The sequence below is a fragment of the Triticum dicoccoides genome, chromosome 1A, assembly GCF_002162155.2.
Source record: "Triticum dicoccoides isolate Atlit2015 ecotype Zavitan chromosome 1A, WEW_v2.0, whole genome shotgun sequence".
Taxonomy (NCBI): Eukaryota; Viridiplantae; Streptophyta; class Magnoliopsida; order Poales; family Poaceae; genus Triticum; species Triticum dicoccoides.
In genome coordinates, this window is record NC_041380.1 from 373,949,631 (window position 1) to 373,970,268 (window position 20,638).

At 45.4% G+C, this 20,638-nt stretch overlaps 1 protein-coding gene across 1 annotated transcript; it reads right to left on the reverse strand.

Moving 5' to 3' along the window:
• Positions 1–17,784: 17,784 nt before the first annotated feature.
• On the reverse strand, positions 17,785–19,490 carry LOC119291265 (putative B3 domain-containing protein Os10g0537100). The gene has a single exon (XM_037570018.1). It carries the CDS (start codon positions 19,135–19,137, stop codon positions 18,259–18,261), a length of 879 nt encoding a protein of 292 aa, XP_037425915.1. The 5' UTR covers positions 19,138–19,490; the 3' UTR covers positions 17,785–18,258.
• Between the last annotated feature and the right edge of the window lie 1,148 nt (positions 19,491–20,638).

Here is a 20,638-nt window from a genome sequence, read left to right on the forward strand (position 1 = left end):
TCTCGCTCCTCGGAGCCTAAGGAATAAATACTTTGAGTTGTAGAGTTATGTTGTGATGCCATGTTGTATTTACACATATGGAGCATATTGTGTGTATGATTGAAATGCTTGGTATGTGTTGGATCCGACAATCTAGTTGTTTATCCTTGGCAGCCTCTCTTATGGGGAAATGTAGTGTAGTGCTTCCATGAGCCATAGTAGTCCGCTATAGCCCGGTTCACCGGAGTCCTGCTAGCCCAACACTACTGCTCAGGACACTTGACTGGCCGGCATGTGTTTCACTTTGTTCCTGTGTCTGTCCCTTCGGGGAAATGTCACGCGGTGACATGCGGAGTCCTGCCTAGCCTACTACAGCCCGGGTTCCTGGAGTCCTGTTAGCCCAGTGCTACAGCCCGGATTCACACGCTGCTGACCGACATGCTCGATGTGATTCATGTATGCCTGTCCCCATAGGTTAGTGTCGCTTTTGGTTCATGACTAGCGATGTCGGCCCGGGTTCTTTGTCATATGGATGCTAGCGACACTATCATATACGTGAGCCAAAAGGCGCAAACGGTTCCGCGCCATGGTAAGGCGGCACCCGTGGGAATACCGTGCGTGAGGCCGCAAAGTGATATGATGTGTTACATGCTAGATCGGTGTGACTTAGGATCGGGGTCCTGACAACAATGTTGAAGATGATGTAGTTGTTCCTCAGATCGAGCACAACTTGGTATCATCGCATGTGCTTACGCACAGTGAACTCATCAGCATTGGTCATCCTCTGACGCCAATTGCTCAGGATGCATCATGGGTTGATCACCCACAACAACAAGTCACACCACCCCGGCAAGAAGAAGAAGATGACTTTGAGGCCCAGCCAACTCCGTCTCTAGAGGCGTCGCCAGCGTTACGCAGGCTTCGCAAAGGACCAAGGTCTCAAGTCCCTCTTTCGAGCGTTCCAGAAGGAGAAGTGCACCACCAATCTGTTGCATGTCAAGTGTTTCCAGATGCCACTCCTACTGTGAATGTCTCCGAGTCTGAGGCTAAAGCTGCTGAAGACATTCCGGCTGCATCAGTCGACGACACTCAAGAAGAAGAACGTGTCCCTACTCCCCCCATTACTGAAGAAGCTGTTCTCGAGGAGAACGTGTCTGTGCCCGACCCTCCAGCTCATCAAGTGGAGGTTGAGAATCTTGAGGCTGCCACCACCAACATAAATGAAGCCAATGACGTTGTCATGGCTGAAGCAAATGTGGAGCCTACACCAACCAATGTGTCAGAAGTCAGTGAAGCCAATGATGGTACTGCTCCTGTTCCTGCGCCTGCTGCCGGTCCTCAGTTTGACTATCACGTTGAGCACAGGCCTCAGGTACAGAAGCCAATGCCAAGGTTGCCCAGGTTTCCAGGTCCTGCATCAGCACTCGGATCCTTTAATGTCAATGGCTTCAAAGCAGACAACACCTTCTTCAATAGCGCCAAGAACCCCTACTCAAGGGAAAGAATATCTTCTGATCGGTTCTGGAGCTATCCGCAGCGAAGTTATTACTCATGCATTCTGTACAATCAAGGTCGCATTTTCCCTCATATGCATCTTGACACTAAATCCATAACTGGTCTGCCTTGCTTGGAAGAAGCTCTGGATTGCTTCAAAGAGTCTGGATTGTTGCCTTTCGTCACCGACCAAGAGCACTGGAACAAAGAGTTGCTACTCCAATTCTATACCACTCTTCACATTCGTGGCTACAACAGAGATCCGAAGACTTGGGGTCCTTGAGTGGATGACCGGTAATGTTCATCACGAAGCCAAAGCCTTGATATCATTGAGCTCACTGGTCTGCCCACTCCTGGAGATCTTTTTGAACCTGGTTGTCAGCTTCACAGTGCAGCTATGGAGAGCATCTTTCAGAAGCCTGAACCGAACATGAGTCAGATGCTTAGCATGATGAAGCTTTGCCTCTAGATGCTACATATCCTAAGGAGTTCTTTGTTGAAGACCTTGAGTATCTGCCACGCACTATCTATCACATTATCAGGCGAACTCTCTGGCCCATCAAAGGGCATTCTCCACATGCGAAGCTGGAAGGTGCAATGAAGACTTTGGTATTTTATATTCTTCACGGCAAATGCTTCAATGCACAAGACTTCTTCATCTGCCAACTTGCTGCATCAGGATCTGATCTTTTTGGCTTGAAGTTTTACGCTCCATGGATAATGCGGCTGATCAAACTACACTCAGCTGTCTCATATCAGCCCTCTGCTCGCAATCATCGGATCTTTTTGCTTGACGTTGATATGTCCGTTAAAGCCATCTATCCAGAGCCTGCCAAGGAGCCTCTTAGTCTTCAGAATGCTGAGCATCAAAGTTTCTCTCAAAACATTGAAGGAGTTGAAGCAGTCACTCGTGTTTATCCTCTGGCTGGTACTACACGTGCACCTCATCGTGCCCTCACTGAAGCCATTGAAAGCACTATTGCCCAACGGCCCAAGAAGCAATCTCGTGTTCTCAATGACCGAGAGCTTCTGGTTGCCCTTCATCAGAAATAGGATAGGCATCATGACTGGCTGAAGCGCCAAATGCAAAGCCTCTTGGTGGATGTCAACCGCATTCGCAATCTTGCCACCAAGAATGCCTTTGTTGCCCATGAAACCTGTCGGCGTACATGGAAAGGGCTGACGCTTATGTGTTTTGAAGATGATCTTCAAGAGGATGGCTTCTCTGAACGTTTCAAATTTTACTCTACACCTCCAAGAAGGACTGTACTGCGACGAACTCCGTCTCTTGAAGACTCTGAGTTCTCTTCCTCCGCGGCAACTGTGAATGCCAGAGTGATCGAGGACGAAGACGATGCCACTTCACCGCTCCCTACTTCTGCACGCATCGACACTGCCCCGAGTTTGTCTGCACCGCCGAACAACACCGACGACCTTGCTGCTTCACCTACTCCTCATGGGAACGAGTAGACGCTCTATGTCTTCAAACCTTTTTGGTCCTTACTGACAAAAGGGGGAGAAGCATATGAGTTTGATAGTCTTCAAGCGGGGTCCATATGGGCGGTTGCTTTATGTTTTGCCTAGTGTTTACAACTCTCATTTTGATAAATTTGGTTCTTTGAGTTGTAACACTTAAACTTGATGGTCGTCTGCTACTTATTTGCTATTCTGTGATGCAATGATAAATTCCGCATGTGCGATGATAAATTCCGCACTTAGATCATTTTGCAGACATCCATTTTTCATTATGCATGTAATGATCTTCACATACTTTTCATGCATGATGAATTGTCATCATAAGTTGAAGAGGATCTCCACAAGTACAACCTGCCATGTGCATTTGCATTCCAAAAGCAAATTACTTATATGCACATCTTCAGGGGGAGCCCGTGCAACTTATGAAGGCAATTCCCTATCCTTTACAATTTCACATATTATATTCCCTGTTGCAAACTTCAACTAGTTTGTCATCAATCACCAAAAAGGGGGAGATTGTAAGTGCATCTAGTGCCACCCCTAGTTGATTTTGGAGTATTGACGACAAACCTAGTTGAGGGACTAATGTGTTTGTGAGAATTGCAGGATAACACAGGTAGAAGTCCCTCATTGATTCGGTTTTCCTACCAGAGATGACCCCTAAAAATGTATGAAGACATTGAAGTCAAAGGTGGTATGTGAAGACATTCACATTGAAGACTATGACAAGAGAAGACATCGCGTGAAGACTATGGAGCGCGAAGACTTAGCAGTTTCGTCGTTCTGTGTTTTTCTTTGTTGAGTCATAGGAACCACCATACTGTTAAGTGGGTCCAAGAGAACCTGTCAGAATGACTGAAGTGATGCTTAACCAAAATCCTATGTCTTCAAGTGAAGACTATGAGAGCAAATCTTGTCTAGAGTTGGATAAGTCAGCTTTGCTTGTAGCCCAAGTAAAGTTGACATGTGTGTTTGAAATCTGACCGTTGGAACATGTGTCAGTTCCTTAGTGACCCAGGGTCATTTCGGACAAATTAGGTCGGGTTGCCTAGTGTCTATAAATAGCCCACCCCCTACAACCATAAACGGTTGGCTGCTCAGAGTTAGAGTACGGCTTTTGTCATTTGAGAGCAACCCATCTCGAAGCCTTTGAGAAAGAATTCCTTGCGAGGATAAAGCCCTAAACACCCAGAGCCAAAGAGTGTTAGGCATCACTTAAGTCTTCCCGACTGTGTGATCTGAAGACTTATTACACTTGAGGACTGTGTATCCTCCAGCCGGTTAGGCGTCGCGTTCTGAGCATCCAAGAGTCATTGTGGATCGCCGGTGAACGAAGTCTGTGAAGGTTTGGAAGTCTACCTTGAAGACTTACCAGAGTGATTGGGCGAGGACTGGGTGTCCTTAGATCAAGGGGAATAAGGTGAAGACGAGGTCTTCTGAGTTGAATCTCAGCCTCCCTAACCAGACATACAGTTGTCACAGCAACTGGAACTGGTCCAACATATCATTGTCTTTAACGAGTCACTGGTTTCATCCTTCCCTTCCCTTTACTTACTGTTGGTCCTTGTGAAGTCATTGTACAATTGCATCACCATTTGACTTCACGGAGTGATTACTTGTTCTGATTGGCTTCACAATATCTTCCTACCTGATCCTTACTGCCTAGCTGCTATTAGTCATTGTGCTTTCACTTCATTGAATACTTGACTATGGTTTGCCTAGTGTAGTCTACCTTCCGCTGCATGGTAATAGGTTTATTTCTATCGTTTGTCTTCGAAACTTACATGTTTTGAAGACTTTCATAAAAATCGCCTATTCACCCCCCCCCCCTCTCTAGTCGACCACTAGCACTTTCAGGTTGGATCATGAAGACGTAAGCCTACATCAACCGCGTTCTCATAACGCTTCCGCTTACGGTCTACGAGGGTACATGGATGACACTCTCCCCTCTCGTTGCTATGCATCACCATGATCTTGCGTGTGCGTAGGATTTTTTTTGAAATTACTGCATTCCCCATCAGTGGCATCCGAGCCAGGTTTATGCGTAGATGTTATATGCATAAGTAGAACACAAAGGAGTTGTGGTGTGGGTATATACATATTGGTTGTCGTCACTAGTTGATTCTTGATTAAGCGGCATTGTTGGATGAAGTGGCCCAGACCGACATTACACATACGCTTACACGAGACTGGTTCTACCGACATGCTTCGCACACGGGTGGCTAGTGGGTGTCTGCTTCTCCATCTTTAGTTGAATCGGATTCAATGAACAGGGCTCTTTCTGAAGATCAGAAAGCAATCACTATACCGCGTTGTGGTTTCTGATGCGTAGATAAGAACGGTTCTTGCTCAGCCCGTAGAAGCCACGTAAAACTTGCAACAACAAAGTAGAGGACGTCTAACTTGTTTTTGTAGGGCATGATGTGATGTGTTATGGTCAATACATGATGCTAAATTTTATTGTATGAGATGATCATGTTTTGTAACACAGTTATCGGCAACTGGCAGGAGCCATATGGTTGTCGTTTTATTGTATGAAATGCAATCACCATGTAATTGCTTTACTTTATCACTAAGCGGTAGCGGTAGTCATGGAGGCAATAGTTGGCGTGACGACAACGATGCTTCAATGGGATCAAGGTGTCAAGCCGGTGACGATGGTGATCATGACGGTGCTTTGGAGATGGAGATCACGGGCACAATATGATGATGGCCATATCATATTACTTATATTGATTGCATGTGATGTTTATCTTTTATGCATATTATTTTGCTTAGATCGACGGTAGCATTATAAGATGATCTCTCACTAAATTTCAAGGTAAAAGTGTTCTCCCTGAGTATGCACCGTTGCTATAGTTCGTCGTGCCGAGACACCACATGATGATCGGGTGTGATAAGCTCTACGTTCACATACAATGGGTGCAAGCCAGTTTTGCACACGCAGAATACTCGAGTTAAACTTGACGAGCCTAGCATATGCAGATATGGCCTCCGAACACTGAGACCGAAAGGTCGAGTGTGAATCATATAGTAGATATGATCAACATAGTGATGTTCACCATTGAAAACTACTCCATCTCACGTGATGATCGGACATGGTTTAGTTGATATGGATCACGTGATCACTTAGGTGATTAGAGGGATGTCTGTCTAAATGGGAGTTCTTATGTAATATGATTAATTGAACTTTAATTTATCATGAGCTTAGCACCTGATAGTTTTTTGTAGGTCTATGTTATTATAGATAGATGGCCTGTGATGTTGTTCCGTTGAATTTTAATGTGTTCCTTGAGAAAGCAAAGTTGAAAGATGATGGTAGCAATTACACGGACTGGGTCCGTAACTTGAGGATTATCCTCATTTCTGCACAGAAGAATTACGTCCTGGAAGCCCCGCTAGGTGCCAAACCCGCTGCAGGAGCAACGCCAGATGTTATGAACGTCTGACAGAGCAAAGCTGATGACTACTCGATAGTTCAGTTTGCCATGCTTTACGGCTTAGAACCGGGACTTCAACGACGTTTTGAACGTCATGGAGCATATGAGATGTTCCAGGAGTTGAAGTTAATATTTCAAGCAAATGCTCGGATTGAGAGATATGAAGTCCCAATAAGTTCTACAGCTGCAAAATGGAGGAGAATAGTTCTATCAATGAGCATATACTCAAAATGTCTGGGTATAACAATCACTTGATTCAACTGGGAGTTAATCTTCCTGGTGATAGTGTCATTGACAGAATTCTTCAATCACTGCCACCAAGCTACAAGAGCTTCGTGATGAACTATAATATGCAAGGGATGGATAAGACAATTCTCGAGCTCTTCGCGATGCTAAAGGCTGCGGAGGTAGAAATCAAGAAGGAGCATCAAGTGTTGATGGTCAACAAGACCACCAGTTTCAAGAAAAGGGGTAAAGGGAAGAAGGGGAACTTCAAGAAGAACGTAAGCAAGTTGCTGCTCAAGTGAAGAAGCCCAAGTCTGGACCTAAGCCTGAGACTGAGTGCTTCTACTGCAAAGGGACTGGTCACTGGAAGAGGAACTGCCCCAAGTATTTGGCGGATAAGAAGGATGGCAAGGTAAACAAAGGTATATGTGATATACATGTTATTGATGTGTACCTTACTAATGCTCGCAGTAGCACCTGGGTATTTGATACTGGTTATGTTGCTAATATTTGCAACTCAAAACAGGGACTACGGATTAAGCGAAGATTGACTAAGGACGAGGTGACGATGCGCGTGGGAAATGGTTCCAAAGTCCATGTGATCGCGGTCGGCACGCTACCTCTACATCTACCTTCGGGATTAATTTTAGACCTGAATAATAGTTATTTGGTGCCAGCGTTGATCATGAACATTATATCTGGATCTTGTTTGATGCGAGACGGTTATTCATTTAAATCTAAGAATAATGGTTGTTCTATTTATATGACTAATATCTTTTATGGTCATGCCCCTTGAAGAGTGGTCTATTTTTGATGAATCTCGATAGTAGTGATACACATATTCATAATATTGAAGCTAGAAGATGCAGAGTTGATAATGATAGTGCAACTTATTTGCGGCACTGCCGTTTAGGTCATATTGGTTTAAAGCGCATGAAGAAACTCCATTTTGATGGACTTTTGGAATCACTTGGTACTTATGAACCATGCCTCATGGGCAAGATGACTAAAACGCCGTTCTTCGGAACTATGGAGCAAGCAACAGATTTGTTGGAAATCATACATACTGATGTATGTGGTCCGATAAATGTTGAGGCTCGCGGCGGGTATCGTTATTTTCTCACCTTCACAGATGATTTGAGCAGATATGGGTATATCTACTTGATGAAACATAAGTCTGGAATATTTGAAAAGTTCAAAGAATTTCATAGTGAAGTGGAAAATCATCGTAACAAGAAAATAAAGTTTCTTCGATCTGATCGTGGAGGAGAATATTTGAGTTACGAGTTTGGTCTTCCTTTGAAACAATGCGGAATAGCTTCGCAACTCACGCCACCCGGAACACCACAACGTAACACTACTAGGAAAAAGCCTAGTAGTAGCGCAGGTTAAAAGCTAGTAGTAGCGCGGGTGCGTGCGCTACTACTATGGCACTACAGCTAACTAGTAGTAGTAGCGCGGTGCATCCCGCGCTACTAGTACGTGTGTTAGTAGTAGCGCGGGTTCGACACGCGCTACTACTAACTATCTGTAGCGCGTGTCTATGACCCGCGCTACTACTGTTAATTTGAAAAACCAAAAAAAATCTCGACCCCATGACGCGCGCACTTTGGCCGGGAGCAGGGAGATCTAGGCCATGACGCGTGCCTCATAGAATCCATCAAGGGCAGCCGCGGAGGCCAGCTCGGCATGGGCTGGGAGCTGGAGGACCTGCATCTTGCCATCGTGCGTGAGGAGCATCACCTCGCGGCGGCCGTCGCCGTTGAGGTCGGCGACAAGCGGCGGCGGGAGGCGGTCCACGTCATGCTTGATCGGGAACCCGTCATCCGACAGCTGGTACCACGCCTCCTGGAATGAGAAGTCTCCCTCGTGCTGCCGGAGGAGGAGGGGGATGGGTCAGCTAGCGTTCCGGATCGAATCGAAGAGGGGGGAAGGAGGAGGGCTGACCTGGAGCAAGAAGAAGACGGTGAAGGCGATGAGGAGGAGGATGCCGAGGTCGCGCTTCCGCATCTTGGCGGCAGCGAGGAGCTCCGGCGACCGCCCACCGGAGGGATCTCAGAGAGGGAGGGGAAGAAAGCAGAGTGTACCAGCGGCGGCCACCGCTGGAGTATGAGGGAGAGACGAGGAAAGTGAGAGAGGGGGAAAGTGAGGGAGAGAGTAGGGATTCGGCTGAGGATACGTGGATTTCACCTACCTCGTACTTAGTAGTATCGAGGGGTATAAAACCGCGCTACTACTATCAACTTAGTAGTAGCACGGGTTTGTACCCCTCGCTACTACTATGGCATGTCCCGGGAGGGCACGGTAGAGACCGCTTACTAGTAGCGAGGGTTAAAAACCCGCGCTACTAGTATCAACTTAGTAGTAGCGACGGGTAAAAACCTGCGCTACTAGTAAGTAGCAGTAGCGAGGGTTATAAACCCTCGCTACTAGTAAGCGTCTGCCTATAAGCTTTTCCCTAGTAGTGTAATGGTGTGTCCGAACGTCGTAATCGTACTTTACTAGATATGGTACGATCTATGATGTCTCTTACTGATTTACCGCTATCGTTTTGGGGTTATGCTTTAGAGACGGTTGCATTCACGTTAAATAGAGCACCATCTAAATCCGTTGAGACGACGCCTTATGAACTATGGTTTGGCAAGAAACCATAGTTGTCATTTCTTAAAGTTTGGGGCTGCGATGCCTATGTGAAAAAGCTTCAACCTGATAAGCTCGAACCCAAATCGGAGAAAGTGTCTTCATAGGATACCCAAAGAAAACTGTTGGGTACACCTTCTATCATAGATCCGAAGGCAAGACATTCGTTGCTAAGAATGGATCCTTTCTAGAGAAGGAGTTTCTCTCGAAATAAATGAGTGGGGGGAAAGTAGAACTTGATGAGGTAACTATACCTGCTCCCTTATTGGAAAGTAGTTCATCATAGAAATCTGTTCTTGTGACTCCTACACCAATTAGTGAGGAAGCTAATGATGAAGATCATGTAACTTCGGATCAAGTTACTACCGAACCTCGTAGGTCAACCAGAGTTAGATCCGCATCAGAGTGGTACGGTAATCCTGTTCTGGAAGTAATGTTACTTGACCATGACGAACCTACGAACTATGAGTAAGCGATGATGAGCCCAGATTCCACAAAATGGCTTGAGGCCATGAAATCTGAGATGGGATCCATGTATGAGAACAAAGTATGGACTTTGGTTGAGTTTCCCGATGATCGGTAAGCCATCGAGAATAAGTGGATCTTCAAGAAGAAGACTAATGCTGACGGTAAAATTACTGTCTATAAAGCTTGACTTGTTGCGAGAGGTTTTTGACAAGTTCAAGGAGTTGACTACGATGAGACTTTCTCACCCGTAGCGATGCTTAAGTTCGTCTGAATCATGTTAGCAATTGCCGCATTTTATGATTATGAAATTTGGCAGATGGATGTCAAAACTGCATTCCTGAATGGATTTCTGGAAGAAGAGTTGTATATGATGCAACCAGAAGGTTTTGTCGATCCAAAGGGAGCTAACAAAGTGTGCAAGCTCCAGCGATCCATTTATGGACTGGTGTAAGCCTCTCAGAGTTGGAATAAATGCTTTGATAGTGTGATCAAAGCATTTGGTTTTATACAGACTTTTGGAGAAGCCTGTATTTACAAGAAAGTGAGTGGGAGCTCTGTAGCATTTCTGATATTATATGTGGATGACATATTACTAATTGGAAATGATATAGAATTTCTGGATAGCATAAAGGGATACTTGAATAAGAGTTTTTCAATGAAAGACCTCGGTGAAGCTGCTTATATATTGGGCATCAAGATCTATAGAGATAGATCAAGACGCCTAATTGGACTTTCACAAAGCACATACCTTGATAAAGTTTTGAAGAAGTTCAAAATGGATCAGACAAAGAAAGGGTTCTTGCCTGTGTTACAAGGTGTGAAGTTGAGTCAGACTCAATGCCCGACCAATGCAGAAGATAGAGAGAAAATGAAAGATGTTCCCTATGCTTCAGCCATAGGCTCTATCATATATGCAATTTTGTGTACCAAACCTGATGTGTGCCTTGCTATCAGTTTAGCGGGGAGGTACCAAAGTAATCCAGGAGTTGATCACTGGACAGCGGTCAAGAACATCCTGAAATACCTGAAAAGGACTAAGGATATGTTTCTCGCTTATGCAGGTGACAAAGAGCACGTCGTAAATGGTTACGTCGATGCAAGCTTTGACATTGATCTGGATGACTCTAAATCACAAACTGGATACGTGTTTTTATTGAACGGTGGAGCTGTCAGTTGGTGCAGTTCTAAGCAAAGCGTCGTGGCGGGATCTACGTGTGAAGCGGAGTACATAGCTGCTTTGGAAGCAGCAAATGAAGGAGTATGGATGAAGGAGTTCATATCCGATCTAGGTGTCATACCTAGTGCATCGGGTCCAATGAAAATCTTTTGTGACAATACTGGTGCAATTGCCTTGGCAAAGGAATCCAGATTTCACAAAAGAACCAAGCACATCAAGAGACGCTTCAATTCCATCCGCGATCAAGTCAAGGAGGGAGACATGGAGATTTGCAAGATACATACGGATCTGAATGTTGCAGACCCGTTAACTAAGCCTCTCTCACGAGCAAAACATGATCAGCACCAAGACTCCATGGGTGTTAGAATCACTATTGTGTAATCTAGATTACTGACTCTAGTGCAAGTGGGAGATTGAAGGAAATATGCCCTAGAAGCAATAATAAAGTTGTTATTTATATTTCCTTATATCACGATAAATTTTTATTATTCATGCTAGAATTGTATTAACCAGAAACTTAGTACATGTGTGAATACATAGACAAACAGAGTGTCACTAGTTTGCCTCTACTTGACTAGCTCGTTGAATCAATGATGGTTATGTTTCCTAACCATAGACATGATTTGTCATTTGATTAACGGGATCACATTATTAGGGAATGATGTGATTGACTTGACCCATTTCGTTATCTTAGCACTTGATCGTTTTAGTTTACTGCTATTGCTTTCTTCATGACTTATACATGTTCCTATGACTATGAGATTATGCAACTCCCGATTACGGAGGAACACCTTGTGTGCTACCAAACGTCACAACGTAACTAGGTGATTATAAAGGTGCTCTACAGGTGTCTGCAATGGTACTTGTTGAGTTGGCATAGATCGAGACTAGGATTTGTCACTCCGATTGTCGGAGAGGTATCTTTGGGCCCTCTCGGTAACGCACATCACTATAAGCCTTGCAAGCAATGCAACTAATGAGTTAGTTGCAGGATAGTGCATTACGGAACGAGTAAAGAGACTTGCCGATAACGAGATTGAACTAGGTATTGAGATACCGACGATCGAATCTCGGGTAAGTAACATACCGATGACAAAGGGAAAAACGTATGTTGTTATGCGGTTTGACCAATAAAGATCTTCATAGAATATGTAGGAGCCAATATGAACATCCAGGTTCCGCTATTGGTTATTGACCGGAGACGTGTCTCGGTCATGTCTACATAGTTCTCGACCACGTAGGGTCCGCACGCTTAACATTCGGTGACGAACGGTATTATGAGTTTATGTGATTTGATGTACCTAAGGTAGTTCGGAGTCCCGGATGAGAACAGGGACATGACGAGGAGTCTCGAAATGGTCAAGACGTAAAGATCGATATATTGGATGACTATATTCGGACATTGGAAAGGTTCCGAGTGATTCGGGTATTTTTCGGAGTACCGGGGAGTTACATAAAGACGGAGAATGCCGGCAGCTGGGATTCTGGGCTGGAAAAGGAGCAAATATTAGAGACCTATTCTGCACAGCTCCATCCGTTAGCTTAGCACGATGATCGTTTAGTTTGTTGCTATTGCTTTCTTCATGACTTATACATGTTCCTATGACTATGATTATGCAACTCCCGAGTACCGGAGTAACACTTTGTGTGCTACCAAACGTCACAACGTAACTGGGTGATTATAAAGGTGCTCTACAGGTGTCTCCGATGGTACTTGTTGAGTTGGCATAGATCGAGATTAGGATTTGTCACTCCGATTGTCGGAGAGGTATCTCTGGGCCCTCTCGGTAATGCACATCACTATAAGCCTTGCGAGCAATGCAACTAATGAGTTAGTTGCGGGACGATGTTTTACGTAACGAGTAAAGAGACTTGTCGGTAACAAGATTGAACTAGATATTGAGATACCGACGTTCGAATCTCGGGCAAGTAACATACCGATGACAAAGGGAACAATGTATGTTGTTATGCGGTTTGACCGATAAAGATCTTTGTAGAATATGTAGGAACCAATATGAGCATCCAGGTTCCGCTATTGGTTATTGACCGGAGATGAGTCTCGGTCATGTCTACATAATTCTCGAACCTGTAGGGTCCGCACGCTTAAAGTTCGGTGATAATCGGTAATATGAGTTTATGTGTTTTGATGTTCTGAAGGTAGTTTGGAGTCCCGGATATGATCACGAACATGACGAGGAGTCTCGAAATGGTCGAGACATAAATATTGATATATTGGAAGCCTATATTTGGACATCGAAATGTTTCCGGGTGAAATCGGGATTTTATGGGAGTGCGAACCCCCAGGGGTTAATGGGCCTTGTTGGGCCCTAGTGGAGAGAGAGGGGGGCCGGCCAGGGCAGGGCCGCGTGCCCCCTCCCCTTGAGTCTGAATAGGACAAGGAAGGGGGGCGCCCCCCTTGCCTTTCCCCTCTCCCACTCCTTCCTTCCCCCTCATAGTGGGACTAGGAAAGGGGAGTCCTACTCCCACTAGGAGGAGGACTCCTCCTCTTGGCGCGCCCTGCTAGGGCCGGCTGGCCTCCCCCTTGCTCCTATATATACGAGGGTAGGGGGCACCCCAAGACACACAAGTTGATCAGTTGATCTTTTAGCCGTGTGCGGTGCCCCCTCCACCATAATCCACCTCGGTCATATCGTAGCGGCGCTTAGGCAAAGCCCTGCGTCGGTAGCATCATCATCACCGTCCTCACACTGTCGTGCTGAGGGAACTCTTCCTCAAAGCTCTGCTGGATCGAAGTTCGTGGGACATCACCGAGCTGAACATGTGCTGAACTCGGAGGTGCCGTACGTTCGGTACTTGGATCGGTCGGATCATGAAGACGTACGACTACATCAACCGCGTTCTCATAACGCTTCCTCTTACGGTCTACGAGGGTATGTGGACGATATTCTCCCCTCTCGTTGTTATGCATCACCATGATATTGCGTGTGCGTAGGATTTTTTTGAAATTACTACTTTCCCCATCAATATGTTATGTAGATTATGAAACTCCTAAGAACACTTCTATTACTCAAGTGCCGCTACATTTACTTCACTTTCTTTTTATTTCTAGTATTTACCTCCTCGTTCGTAGCTTAGATAAACCGGCATTATTATCATTTTCCTAGCAAACGATATAATAGACTATTTCTAGACTATGATTTGGGTGTGAATGTAGTTGCGTAGGTCACAACATAGTTGCAGGGTTGATAGTGCCATCCTTTTCGCTCCATGTGGATTGAGCACTTACTTATCATGGATTGTGCTACATAGCCCTATGCACTTGCAGGATGTCAGTACTTTTGTCCGACTAGTAAAAAAAGTCTATCTTGTAACAGTCCAGCCGAGTAAGAAATTACAAGGAAACGGCCTATATTGTACCACGTTATTAGGAGAGATAAAATTTTAATCCCATTCCACCTTGTAAAATTTACATATGTAAGATGTGCTAGTAAATAAATGTATGAAGTGTACCATGCAAGGTTTCCCCTACCGTGAGGAGGGGAGCATCCTTTTAGTATTTCCCCAAGCTTGGAGGCGGTTGTGTATGAATAACTGACCGAGGCAAGTGAACATGAGTACGGGGATACCGAAGGAGGATTTTTGCTCAAAACCACCTATGGCACATGGAGTATTAGAGGCGGTTTTTAAAACTACCTGCGCCGACTTGAGTATTAGGGTGATTGACTTAGAGGCATAACAGAAAACCTCCTCCGGACCATGTACCAATACCATCGCTATTACCCGTTTCTATAGTAGTGAGAATAGCCACATGGAACCACCGCTTTTGAAGAAAAACATGCGGTATACATTGTGGGGACAGCCGGACAGTGGAAACCAATAAATCATGTGAGGAAGGTTTTTTTTTAAAACCCTTCCCCTTTTGCATGGGGTCCTAACATGGGTATGTAAGGGTAGTATAAATAGGAACTTACCCTGCAAAGCTTGCAAGTGGCACTTGCTTCACAAACAAGATTATTCCACAGGAAGATTCTGGACTTATAGCGCAAAACTCTCACTTTTGGGCCCACCAACCTAACTTTTGTAAGACATTGGCCTCTTTATGGGGTTTTCATGTCCCTGTGACCCATTATAACACAAATAAAGAGAATAACAACATGGAACCGCCACTATTGAAGAAAAACTAGGAGGTATATGTTGTGGGCCCTTCGGACGGTGGGATGCATGAAATCGCAGGAGGAAGGGTCGTAAACCCTTCCCTTTTGCAACTTGTCCTAACATTGGTACGAAGAGTGGTGTAAAGAGGAAAAGGTAATATGCAACTCTGGAGTGGCACTTGCTTCACAAACAGGACTACCCTGCAAGAAGATTATGGACTTATAGCGCAAAACTCCCATTTCCGGGCCCACCAACGTAGCTCTTGTAAGACCTTGGCCTCTTTTGGGGTTGGCCATGTACCTATGACCCATTCTAACACAAGCAAAGAGAATATCCACAAGGATCCACCACTTCTCAAGAAAAACTAGGGGGATATACGTTGTAGGGGCCGTCAGACATTGGTCGCTTTTTGGGTTTTCATGTCCCTATGACCCATCCTAAGACAAACAAACAGAATATCCCCATCGAACCACCACTTTTGAAGAAAAGCTAGGGGTATACATCGCAGGGACCGTTGGACAGAGGGACGCATGAAATCGTGTGAGGTGCGTCGGAAACCCTTCCTATTTTCTATGGGGAGGGTCCTAATATGGGTATTGAAGGGTCGTGTAAATAGGAAAAGGCCAATGCACAACTTTGAAGTGTCACTTGCTTTACAAACATGATTATTCCGCAAGAAGATTCTGGGCTTGTAGTGCAAAACTCCCACTTCCAGTCCCACCAACCCAACTATTGGAAGACCTTGGCCTATTTTTGGTTTGGTCATGTCTCTATGACCCATTCTAACACAAATTGAGAGAATAGCCATATAGAACCACCACTTTTGTATGGAGACTAGGTGGTATACATTGCTTGTCTCGCCGGACAGTGAGACGCATGAAATCACGCGAGGAAGGGTAAAAAAACCTCCCCCTTTTGCATGGAGTCCTAACATGGGTATGTGAGGGTGGTGTAAAGAGGAAAAGACAATTCACAACTTTGAAGTTGCACTTGCTTTGCAAACAGGACTATCCCGCATGTGGATTTTGCACTTATAGCGCAATACTCCCACTTCTGGCATGCCAACACAACTCTTGTAAGACCTTATATTAGCATGTTTTTGGCTTGCTCATATCCCTATGACCATTCCGACACAAATAAAGAGAATATCCACATGGAACACCCACTTTTGAAGAAAAACCAGGGGTATACGTTGTGGGGCCCGCCGGACAGGGGGCATTGAAATATTGCGAGGAAGGGTCACAAACCCTTTCCCCTTTTCCATGGGGTCCTAAAATGGGTATGTAAGAGTGGTGTAAAGAGAAAAAAGACAATACACAATTTTAAAGGGACACTTGCTTCACAAACAAGACTATCCCGCAGAATGATTGCGGACTTATAGCGTAAAACTCCCACTTCCGGGCCCACCGGTCCAACACTTGTAACTATATGAAATAACTATCTCTAGGCTGATTTCCAAGTCGATATTCATAGCTCTTCACATTCCATTCCTATGTACGCGCCAACATCAGTGTGATGCTTCTTAGCACCGATTTATAAATAGGTATTTCTCAGTCCTAAGGAATAGCAAAACCTATAATTATAACTACTCCCGGTCAATGACATTGTACGCCTGTTTGCATGGGACACCAGGCTTGTTTGATAAATAAGCATGCATGTGGAATTGTTGATATGGATTAACTCTTCAAGAAAGTAGGCTTTTTTCCCCTCAAAAAAAAAAGAAAGAAAGTAGGCTTTTCACCGAAAATACTCAATGGAGCTCGGCCTCCATGGAGGCCGAATTTCAAATGTGCATGTTTCAGAAAAAATTGAAAGAAAAACACATATATATAGATAAATAATGCACAGTTGGGTAAATTTTCAGGAAGAAATACGTTAAAATTAATGCAACACAAACAAACAAATCTAGGGTTTTTGGTAGATGCATTATTCATCCTCAAAGTTCATGATTTTTTTTTCACAGATCGCATTTCAAGGTATTTCATTCTGAAATTTTACACACATACACATCACATCTTTGTATATATGTAGAATTTTTTTTAGTCTTTTTTAACTAAGAGGTTTAAATTTTGGATTTTCCAAAAAAAATTGGCCTCCATGGAGGCCGAGCTCCAAAACGCCCCACTCGTCGCTTTTCACCCGTGTTTTATAATCACTTCTAAAGGACCACGACCCCAGTACCTGCCGGTGCTGCAGAGAGGGGACACAACGTAGAAGAGCAAGGTGCTAGTATTAATATTAGTATTACATGCCAGTTTAATTTACTATGGACTGAAGGTGCTATATACAAATACTGTGCCCTGAAGAATATTTGAACTGGAGAGGGGTGTTCCACCGCACGGTGGTTGCACGATAGCACCACAAAGCTTCATAACAGTATTACTTCTCAGTTCTCACAACCAGTTGACATGGCTGGCTAGTAACAGTATTAATTTCAAGGCTGAAGCAGCCGGCATAATTTCAGAAGAGTCTTGGACGAACTGCAGAGATTTGCAGCATGCATGCGGTGCAGCAAACAAAGTCAGAAGCGCGTCAGAAATCGGTAGACATCAGATGCATGAGGCAGCTGGGAAAGAATTGCGCACGAGAACCAACCCAAGAAGCTAGCACGACAATGTTCATAGCAGATCGATGCGGATATCTGTACATGTAGGAGAAGGATTAGGTTCTGACACTGACCTGACCTCCTCTAGCCCCTACCTTGCTTAGGGAGGAGAGCCTTGTGATCGATCTCCAGAACGACACTGCTTCAAGAAACTTGAAAGTGAAACGTACCCAAGCATGAGTTGCATATACTCCTACATTGGTGCTAATTGTTATCATATGCAGGGAGCAGGGAACGAGACTGTACACTGTAGTGTAAGTATATAAAGGGAAGCGATAAATACTTTTCTTTTGTCAATGAAGGGGAGCCATAAATCTATAGAACGGGGCGTATCAAGCCATAATCTGTGTGAATGTATCTCATGATGCAGAGGTTCAGAGAGGTTTGATACATTCTTTCATTGTCAAGGGGAAAACTCAGACTAAAATGAAGAACAATATAATTAACTAGCTAGTTTAGCAAGCAAATAATCATACGTAAGATGCATATCGTCAAGAAACAACCCATCTGATCTGAATGTTACACATAATGCAGGAGCTATATACGTACGCAGGCTGCCCCAATCACGCATTGCCTCTCTGGACTGGATCAAGTTCGCGTGTCAGTACTAAGTACTAGTCTTTAATCTGGCCTTGAATTCACAATCCAAGATCCAGGGAGCACTGCCTCTCCTTACCCGCCGTCGACGACGTTGACGACGACGGCGAGGGCAGCAGCTGCTGCAGGAGCGTTGAGGTCACCGTCTGTGTGACTCCGCAGGTGCCATCGTCTTCCGTGGCCGGGCTATCGAGGTTCACGCCGAACAGCCGGACTCGCTTAGGCATAGGCCTCGCCGGCGGCTCCAGTACGGAGGCCGCGGCGCGCACCGGCACGGACTTGAGCACCACAGCCGCTGGCACCTGCTGCCGCAGGAATAGCACATGACGATTGGACCCCGAGGCAGCGGGGGGGACGCCGTAGGTGGTGCCGAAGTCCCGCCGCCACGGGCAGAACGGCGGCACAGACGGGAGGAGCGGCAGGCGATGTGACAAAGACGACGTCGCCGGTGGCGGGAAAGCTACGGTGGCGCTGTAGGATTCGGCCGGGCGCCGGCGGCGGAAGTCGATGTAGAGGCGGTCGCGCGCGGCGCCGTCGCCGACCCCGCGGCCGAACAGGACGGTGTCGCCGGCGCCGAGGCTCTTCTCCTTCACGAAGCGGCTCCAGCCCTTGGTCATCACGTAGCTCTGGCTGCTGTTCCAGTACGAGTACCGGAACCGCCACGCCTTTCCCGCGCGATCCTCGAAGCTGAGGACCATCCCCTTGCCGCCGCTACCCTCCGCCGCCAGCGCTGCGGCAGCGCCATCGAGCGGGAAGTAGCGCTCGGCGTGCTGCTTGGGGATGACCAGGCGGTTCAGCTTCCCCACGTCGCTGGGAGTCACTACCTTCTCGAACATGTGCTCTTTCTCCACCACCGACGACGACGCGCAAACCCTCTCGGATTCCTCGCCACCGGCCGGTGCGGTTGGCGAGAACTCCATGGACTTGGCGCGCTAGCTCCCTCCCAACCTCCCGAGCTTGAGGCACCAAGGTGCTGACTTTGACTGGTTGTATGCTATTTCTGGGAGCCGGGATGGCACGCAACAGTACTATAATCAGCTATTCTTGGAGAAAAGAATTAGGGCTATGCCTATCAGCTTACTATAATATGGGCCTCGAGATTTCTTCGGATGATTGGAAAACTGGAATAGATATGCGAGTATGCCATGGGTGAACAGATGCCAGAAACGGGGGGTAGCTAGCTAGCTCATCAGGGGGGAGCACAATGAAGGTTCTTGGATCTTGGTGTGTGTGTAGTGGGTATAAGTGTATGTATATGGGATAAGGTAGGAGAGAAAAGGTCAGGAACAATACAAGCAGCCCATGCCAGCTGCTTTCTTCTTTAAGGAGGAAGATGAGAGGGGGCGAGAGGTGGGGAGGAGGGAGGGAGATGGTTGTGAGGACGTGTGGGGTCCACAGGCTACGAATGATAGGGTTTGAGAGATCATGTGATGGAGCATGTCCCTCTCAACGTCCCAATTGTGTGTGATCGGTCAGCTCTCTATATATGGATGTGTGATTCTGATTGGTTTGCTAGCTGTGGTAGCCCCTTCGGTTAACAATTTGTGTGGCATACTGGCACGAGCTATCGGTGAAATGGATGGATCGATGGGTGAACAATCTGTGTGGGGCACGATATTTTCTAGCTTTTCATCACAGACCCTCATGAATCATGGGATTGGATGACCTAAGAGTTGCGTTGTATTCCCACAAAATAGGTTGCATCCACTATATAAAAGAAATCTCGATTCTGAAAAAGAAAGAAATCTCATTCTGAAAATGACACTCAACATGTGTTTCTTTTTACATGGTACTAGGTGATAGGGTAACCTCGTGCATTGCTGCGGGAAATGGTCGCACTATATTTCGTTGAGATTTGGTTGTCCATAATCTGGATATGAGGTGAAAAAGTGGAAATATATATTATTTATTAAACTGGATTATCATATTTTGTGAAATATTTATGAAATATAAATAGCAATTCACATGCATGTTGAGAGAAATAGTGGTGGAGTTGATAAGATGGCATGTGTGGTGAGTTGAAACGGGTGCACGCTACGAGAAAATATAAGTACATAGCATTTTCCATGCATGTTGAGAGAAATAAAAGTAGTGGGGTTGATAACGTGGCGTATATGGTCAAGTGACATGTGGGCATATTGAGATAAATATATTTAGTATAGTGAGAATCAACTATTTAGGTTTGTAGGATTTATTATTTCCGTATGTTAAACCTAGTTGCGCGTAGGTGGTTACGAAAAAATAAAAACCACTTGTAGGAATTAAAACTTGCCATTTGTTTTAAAACATATGACTGAGAGACTGAGATGCCACTCAATCTCAGGAGAGACCAACTACGATGCAAATTCAGCTTTAGGCATAGCATGGCAACTAATTAACATCACATAGATATGAAGAAAGTAACAAAAACAACTTCACAAC

Excerpts from the sequence above, each read along its gene's own strand:
- LOC119291265 (XM_037570018.1), bottom strand. The coding sequence starts at position 19,137 with ATGGAGTTCTCGCCAACCGCACCGGCCGGTGGCGAGGAATCCGAGAGG.